General features: G+C 39.6%; 1 protein-coding gene across 1 annotated transcript in view; it reads right to left on the bottom strand.

The window, feature by feature from the left end:
* trpc4b (transient receptor potential cation channel, subfamily C, member 4b) overlaps positions 1–8739 on the bottom strand; it is a 35121-nt gene extending 26382 nt beyond the window's left edge. Inside the window, exon 1 of the mRNA XM_060888315.1 lies at positions 8084–8739. Coding sequence (XP_060744298.1) covers positions 8084–8494 — 411 coding nt within the window. The 5' untranslated portion in view covers positions 8495–8739. The remainder of the gene's footprint in view (positions 1–8083) is intronic.
* Positions 8740–9019: the final 280 nt, after the last annotated feature.

Here is a 9019-nt window from a genome sequence, read left to right as displayed (position 1 = left end):
GACTGCAATTTTCTCCTCCCGTCCAGGCAACAATGTGCTCGGGAAATTCTGGTACCTGATGTCATTCAGGTAACCATAATGAGCTTCTCAGTTTTCTGAGTGTTATAATCTCCTGCTCCATCCAAGGGACCATAGAAACCACAGACCATTCTCACCCAGAAACCACAAGCTCCAACTTCCATTCAGGGATCAACAAGCTCCTCCTCACATCCAGGGAACCATAAGCTCCTCCTCACATCCAGGGAACCATAAGGTCCTCCTCCTATCCAGGGAACCACAAGCTCCTCCTCCTATCCAGGGAACCATAAGGTCCTCCTCCTATCCAGGGAACCACAAGCTCCTCCTCCTATCCAGGGAACCACAAGGTCCTCCTCCTATCCAGGGAACCATAAGGTCCTCCTCCTATCCAGGGAACCACAAGCTCCTCCTCACATCCAGGGAACCATAAGCTCCTCCTCCTATCCAGGGAACCACAAGGTCCTCCTCCTATCCAGGGAACCATAAGGTCCTCCTCCTATCCAGGGAACCACAAGCTCCTCCTCACATCCAGGGAACCACAAGGTCCTCCTCCTATCCAGGGAACCACAAGGTCCTCCTCCTATCCAGGGAACCACAAGCTCCTCCTCACATCCAGGGAACCACAAGGTCCTCCTCCTATCCAGGGAACCATAAGGTCCTCCTCCTATCCAGGGAACCATAAGGTCCTCCTCCTATCCAGGGAACCACAAGCTCCTCCTCACATCCAGGGAACCACAAGGTCCTCCTCCTATCCAGGGAACCACAAGGTCCTCCTCCTATCCAGGGAACCACAAGCTCCTCCTCACATCCAGGGAACCACAAGCTCCTCCTCACATCCAGGGAACCACAAGCTCCTCCTCACATCCAGGGAACCACAAGCTCCTCCTCCTATCCAGGGAACCACAAGCTCCTCCTCCTATCCAGGGAACCACAAGGTCCTCCTCCTATCCAGGGAACCACAAGGTCCTCCTCCTATCCAGGGAACCACAAGGTCCTCCTCCTATCCAGGGAACCACAAGGTCCTCCCTCCCTTCAAGAAACAAAAATCTCTGAGGTAAATTATAGTCACAGGTGTCACTGCTGGAATGCTTGTTAAATATAACTTCAGTATATACAGGTTTGCACAAATAGACAGCGTGTGTAGTAAATATTTGCCTATTCACCCAAACAACGTGAGTAAAACCTTCAACCAGGGTAATAAACTGGTGTTGACAATATGTGCAGTCCTGAAATACAAATCAGGTCTGCGGTATAGACAAAAGGTGCATGTTATTTAAATATCACTGCACCTTCAAGCTTTAGCTACCCACCTACTCTGTTCTGAAGGTTTCTCAGAACAGTGAAACCTTTATAAAGTGTCATACATATGCATAGAACGTCGCACTTCATTCAGCTTCAGGTATTCACCAACAGTGCTACTGAATCTTTCTCAGTCTAGTTGAGTTGCTCTCACTTATCTGCACTTTGAAGTTTCCCCACAAAATGTATTGACTTTCAAAGCATGCATATGTTTCTCACTCGGTGAAGAAAGTTACAGTAAGCTAAGCAGTTATGCTGAAATCACTGAGACAAGACACAATTTGAAGCATTTTCTGGAACGTTATAATAAAATTGCAAGCTCAAAGCCAGAAGGTGACAAGCCATGCATGTCTGATTGTCCAAAATGGAATAATTGTGCTTTCAAAATGAAAAGGATGACCATCACACACTCCCTATCAATCACAAATATACTAGCTAATCACAATCGATCACCATTAGCTTATGTACTGTATATAACACGGACAGTTAGAGATCTCCTTCAGGGGGTTCAGCTCCCATACACCATCAACCGAAAAGAACTCCAAACGATACAGTGGCTGGTTTAATGTGTCTAGAAAAAACACTGACCCTCCCACATTGATAATTATGTTTGAAGCACCTCAGGGGGTTTGAAGGGAGTGAAACTGTAGTGCCATGTACAGCATGGTTAGAAAAACACAAGTCGTAGACAAAATTATTAATTCGTTGATAAAATGTGGAGCTCTTGAATGATCCGTATGGAAAAGGGTGCCATTACTTTAATAGTAAAAATATTTATTGGTGAACATGATGGTGTTGAATGAAAACTTTTTGTAAATTGACACTTTGACACAATGAGTCATGTATCTACAGTATGTAGTGAGCAAACACAGTGAGGAAGAAACCACAGAGGAGTTGGCTTATCTTCTAAAAGGTAGAAAAAAAAAACAGTGGCTACGTGTATAAAGCTCTGGGCCACTGCTTAGAAGGTTAGAAGTTCAAATCCTGACATTTACTAGCTGCTACTGTTGGGTCCTTGGGCAAGAACCTTATCTATCCAGTCTCACTTTTGAGTCATGTGACTTTGAAGAACAGCATAAGCCAAATTACCAAATGTTATGTGATAGCACAGACTTAGCTAGTCCAAGGAACCAGACGCTCCTCCTCCCATCAAGTTCCTGGTCCCATCAAAGTGACAGCAAGCTTGCTACCTTTTCATACAGTAATTACTGTAATATTGCTGGCCTTGTTACTAGCCAATTTACATTCTTTATTCATTCATTCATTTTCTACCGCTTATCCGAACTACCTCGGGTCACGGGGAGCCTCAGGCGTCATCGGGCATCAAAGCAGGATACACCCTGGACGGAGTGCCAACCCATCGCAGGGCACACACTCTCATTCACTCACGCAATCACACACTACGGACAATTTTCCAGAGATGCCAATCAACCTACCATGCATGTCTTTGGACCAGGGGAGGAAACCGGAGTACCCGGAGGAAACCCCCGAGGCACGGGGTGAACATGCAAACTCCACACACACAAGGCGGAGGCAGGAATCGAACCCCCAACCCTGGAGGTGTGAGGCGAATGTGCTAACCACTAAGCCACCGTGCCCCCCTACATTCTTTATTATCTTCCAAAATTCCATCCTCCAGAGGTTTCTTTCTCCTTAGCCACATTAATAAGGCACTATGATAGAAGCCTTTATTTTGTCACATACTGTATACATTACAGCACAGTGAAATTCTTTCTTATCCTAACTTTGGAGGTTAAGTAAGGTCAGAGCACAGGTTTAGCCATGAAACAGCACCACTGGAGCAGTGAAGGTAAAGGGCCTCGCTCAAGGACCCAACAGTGGGGCTTAAACCCCAATCCTCCAGTCAACAACCCAGAGCCTTAACTGTTTGAGACACCACTGAGTAGATAAACAGCTAGTGAGTGGAGCTTGACACTAAATAATTTGGTTGAAATTTGGAAAACACTACAACACACACAAAATATACTATAAGCATCTTTCAGCAGTTTGAGTAACTGGCTCCATCTTCTAGCTTGATGCACTGATGACATGTTTATCTACACCTCATATGAGTTGTATCACAGAATGCAATGAGCTGTGCCACGCTTTCAGATATAAAAGAAGAAGAAGAAGAAGAAGAAGAAGAGGCATGATTCTATACTTGACAAATGTTTGTGTGTGATTTTGAAGGTGCACTATTTAAATGCTGAAATAAATTAAGACAAATGTAGCAATGGAGAAAAAGTTTGCATGAATATAAAATTAGAAAAATAGGAAATGGAAATAGAGGAAGCTGACAAACAGAATAGGTCGTGAAGCGTATGGGGGAGAAATGTTATGAATGCATGTGCATGTCAGAACCCCCGAGAGAGCACGCCTGTGAATTTGAGAGACAAGTGGTGATTAGAGGACGGGGGTGATTAGCACATCTCTCTGCAATATCCATCCTGAAGCTGAAGCTGTGGAACTCCCAGAGAGATGAGGACAAGCTAGCAGGCAAAAGCAAAATATAATAATGAGTGTTTCCTGGCTGGTATGACCAAAGCATATAGAAATATGAAGCGAATAATCACAACTGTATTATATTCTTTAAGTTTGGTGTTAGTGTTTTTATTTCCCCAACTCAACACCACAGTATGGTGCAATATGTATATTTATATCTGTAAATCCGTCACAATCCGTACTCTCAAACGTACCTCGGGAGATTGGAAGTTAGTGACACTGGCATGTCATATAAAATATACTGTAGTAAGAAAAATATGTCAAATTCAAATCATGGTAGATAAAATAATAGATTTGTTGCTAAAATGTGGTGCTCTTGCCTGGTACTGACTGACCGATATGAGTCAAGTGTGCCAGTACTTCAATGGGGAAAGTATTTCTTGGTGAAAATGTGTAAAAAAAAAAAATAAATTAAAAAATAAATAAATAAATAGATTTAATCCGAAATTTTGTCAATCGAAACAATGAGTCGCTCCAACGCTGCTATTTTTATATCATTTAAAATTTGAAAAAGTTAAAATCACCTAAAAATATATACAAACAATAATAGTCACTTAAAAAATATATATTTATTAATATCTTAAAAATAGCATTATGATGTTTTAAATCTGAATGCTAGCATTTTTTTAATTATAATTTAGTTTTTGACTGTGGAAAAGTTTAATTTTTAATCCTTCAAAAAAAAAAAAAAAAAAAGCTTTAAACCTTTAAATGTGTAATTAAAGTGAACATTAAAGTGAACACTGTAGTTTATTTAAATACCTTAATTTTGGAAAGCTGCAACTTAAAAGATTTAAAGGCCCTGAAACACAAACCCTTGATGGTTCGTTGCTGCAGTGATAAGCATGTGCAACTTTAAATGTATATACTGTGTAGAATTGTTTAAGGTTTTTATTTGTGTAATTTATTACTGTTTAAAATACTTAATATAAGAATTATCTCTAATTAAGAAACAAGTTTTAATGCCTCTTGGTACATGGGTAAGAAGGAGATCTGAATTCATCATGAGTATTTAATTACATCATTTGGTAATGGATATAATTAGAAAATGTAGGTTTAGTGAAAGGCTTGTTTTTTTTTTTTTATAAATTATACAAAGGTACCTGGAATGTACTGAGACAGTTTATTGTTAGATTGAGGAAATATGTAGTCTAAATGTTCATATAACACATGACAATCTGAACTGGCCACTACTGAAATATAACAGAACAAAAAACCCGCCCCCATCTACCGATCCGTCTGCTTGTGATTTATAGACATGTTAATTTCTGTGATTTGCATATCAAAAGGTCAGAAGAATAGCAGTGGGACGGGATCCGATTGAGACACCGTGCTAGAGAACCGCTGTCTGAATCACATCTGCAGTCCCTCTAAACAGTCAGTGGTTCAGTGATCCTCCCTTCCTTCCTGTCCATTTCTCAGAATCACGCACTCGGCTCTTGTCTAAACTTCCAGAGAAGTCAAACCCAGACAGATTAAATAACTATGAATGATAATGAGAGGAATTAAGAATGGGAAAACGATTTGTCGTTTATTCTTTGAATCTATGACATGAAAGCAAACTGAGGGTTACATGGTAAAGAAATGGATACAAATGGATTTCCTACTTCAGATGCTTACAGTAGATGATAACATTTAGCGGTGGTGGTGGTCGTGATGACTGTCATGGCATCACCTTCACTGACAGGAAAAGATTATCACAGCAACCGAGATGTATTAAAAATGACAAATGCTCAATTTAAATAGAACCCTTATAGCAACAGACAACAACAGCTCTTAACAACTCTTACATCATTTGTCCATCTACATACGTGTTCATTCATCACAGTAAGAGTATCTTCACCACCGGAAAGTTTGCTTGGTTTAGTTAGATTGGTTAATGTTTACACTACTAATGATCCTTAATCGTTTTTAATGATCCCTGAGATTTCAGGCATGCTGAAGTCAACATGACAACTATTAATTTTGTTTTCCTTTATAATCATAAAAAGGACATCCAAACTTGTATCATTGCTTAATTAGGGATCATTTTAAGAATAATTTTAATATACTGTACAATAATAAACTACACTCTTCTTCATTTTTCTACATCTCTTACTATCCAGTTATACATTATACACATGATATACACTCCAAAGTACAAATCCTTATCGCTGCAGCATGGAAACATGGCTCTTGAGCCTTTTTGATCTTATCAGCTTTTCTGAAAGTGAATTTTAAGGTTGAATTAAATTTGTACCTTAACTACAAATTTAATTACAGGGTTAGGGTTAGGGTTAAATCCTTTTGAGGATTTCACTTTTAAAGCTTTCAGAGCTTTAAAAGCGTTTTTGAAGGATTTAAACTTCCATGAAGGGATAAACTAAATAATATATTTTTGTATGTCTACTTATTAGTTTAATAATTATTAACTAATTATTTATTTTTAAAATAAATAAAAGCATGTGTTATACCATTCTGTTATTGAATATAATCAAACAACACTACATGTAGTCATGTTTTGTTTTGAATGATCAATGTCTGAACTTAGGCCAAGTCAGTAAGAGTGTAATCAGATATAACCCTCGAAATAAAAATAATAAAAATAATAAATCAATGTAGACAACATCTACGGTTAATTATAACTCTCTTAAATCAGGGTTTTCAACCCGGTGGTTTGTAAACCTGTAAAAACCTCATTGTACCACAATACAGTATTCACTCTGTAATGTTTTCTTCAGTACTAAAATATGTTGTTTTTTTAATTTGTTTAATCCATAAAATCTATGAAAATGGGAAGACATGTCGAAATGAAACAAAAGATCCAAAACACAAAACCATTAAGTAGATAAGTAAACATGATTCATCCTAAATAAAAGTAATAAAAATAGATCTACTTGTGAAGCTACTTAATGATAAGTTTTATAAGGTATATTAAAAGTAGGGGAAGTGGTAACTTAGTGGTTAAGGTGTTAGACTACTGGCCGAAAGGTCATGAGCTCGAATCCCAGGTCTGCCAAGCTGCCACTGCTGGGCCCCTGAGCAAGGCCCTGAACCCTTAAATGCTCAGTTGTATAAAAATAAAGATTAAATGTAAGTAATTCTGAATAATGGCTTCTGCCAAACGCTATAAGTGTAATGAGTAACAATAGCAGAGACACAAACAAATCAACTATAGTTTTGCTCCTTGTGGTAGAAAAAAGTCATTATACCCGACAAACTGTGCTTAAAATTCATTCATATCCTAAATGAGTTAAAGGTAAAAAGAATATATATTTTTGTTCCCCATAGTGTGTAGCCTATTTAAAGAAATTAGTCGTTATTAGAGGAATTTGTATCGATTGTTTCTGTGTATTCAAATATAACGTGTTAAAGACACACGTCTTCAATGGGAAAGAATAAAATAACTTTTGACCTCAGTAACTTCACACCAATGAATACTCATGGCATTTCTGTAATGTAACAGTAATATACAGTGTACTGTATCTGAAATGACATAGCAGTAGCTGATTGTGTAAATAATAGGATAACATTGGATAGTCTATGTATAAGATTATGTATATGGATAGTATAGAATTGTCCTGATTATTAGATTATCCAAAGTCAATCTGTTTCTAATTAGAGCATTGATGATTATAGTTACAGTGAGAAAAAAAAAAAAAACAGAAAAACATGATGCTTACGCAAACTACATTAATGTTTTATCATATTCCGGACATTGAGTGGTCCTTGGGGTTTCGTTCGTTAGCTTAAATAAGGTTTATATTATACACAAGCTCCTCCATTAGTGGTTGTTATTGTGGTTTATTAAGCTATAGTGCATAATATCTTATTACCTCATTAAGGAATATTCCAAAGAGAAGTGCTACAACTTCTGCTCTCTAAATTAAAAAGGTCTGTTGATTAGCCTGTACATTGTACTGCAATATGTTCTCAGAATTAAAGGGACTGGGACTTTTTCCCAGTGTCTCTAAGTTGATATTCATTTTATAATGTCAAAAATACCTGTTTTCTACCTTTGATATAAATCTTAACCTTTTTTTTTTTTTTTTTTTTAAATCTTAGTAGTGTAGTAAAGTGATTAAGGTGCATTTAGACAACTTTACTGCGTAAATGGTGTTAATGGTAACACTTGGAAAAGTACAATGTTGTGTTGTACAAAGTTCTGAGGGTGAAGTGATGGCTTAGATATCACTGTGTCAATAAATAATGATCCAAACAAACAAAAAAAAGTTTGACTGAGTAAACACACACACGTACAGTAAGAGGAAGTGGAGCTTCTGACCTGTTTCTCGCCACTGGGCTTCTTGTGGTTGAGCAGCAGCTCCACAGCTCCAACTACCTCCTTGCGAATGGCGTGGAGCAGCGCGTCACCTACATGCACGTCGTGCGCCAACAGGAGCTCCACCATCTCCAGGTTCTCGTTCTCGATGGCGATGAGCAGCGCCGTGCGTCCGAGCGGGTCCACGCAGTTCACGTTGATCTTGAAGTAGATCTCGGCCTCACGCAGCGCGCGCTTGACGCTGCCGTAGTCGCCTTTCTCCACGGCGCTCAGATACACCTTCTCCTGCGCCGACAGCTCGGGCTCGGCGCGCACCACGCGTAAACGGATGCGGTCGCGGCGCGAGGTGAACGCGCTCCCTCCGCCGCCGCCGCTGCCGCTCGCGCCGCCTCCGCCGTAGTAAAGCTGCGCCATCGCACCCGGTCAGCTCGATATCCTATGCATCTGAGAAACGGACAGACGCAGGTGGAGGAGGAGGTGGTGGAGGAGGAGGAGGAGGAGGAAGATGAGAAGAAGAAGAAGTGGTGGTGGTGGTGGTGGAGCTCAGATAAACACACGCTGCAGCGCACGAGACACGGAAATAACATCCACCCATTCGGTTTAATCCAGTTACGTAGAGTGGAGACTTGTTGGCGCATCGTGTCTCCTTCACGCACAGAATGCTGGCAATAAAACACAACGCAAGAGTTCAAACTGTGACAGGATACAAATAAACCCCCTAATGAGTGACTCCAACATCCAGTGCTGCATTAATATAGAGTCACGGCACCATCACTTCAATTAAAGCACGTTAAGGGAATAAGGAAAAAAATACGCAAGCATGAACATTACCATGGAAACACATCTCAAAAGCTATGGATAAATATCACTACTACAGACTACAGGGGGGGAATAGTTTAATAAACAGTAAGAGTTGTAAACATACTGTATGTAGACTTC

This window comes from Tachysurus vachellii, chromosome 15 (genome assembly GCF_030014155.1).
Source record: "Tachysurus vachellii isolate PV-2020 chromosome 15, HZAU_Pvac_v1, whole genome shotgun sequence".
In the NCBI taxonomy this organism is placed as follows: domain Eukaryota; kingdom Metazoa; phylum Chordata; class Actinopteri; order Siluriformes; family Bagridae; genus Tachysurus; species Tachysurus vachellii.
The sequence above is the reverse complement of the archived record's forward strand: the minus strand, read 5'-3'. Positions and strand labels throughout refer to the sequence as shown.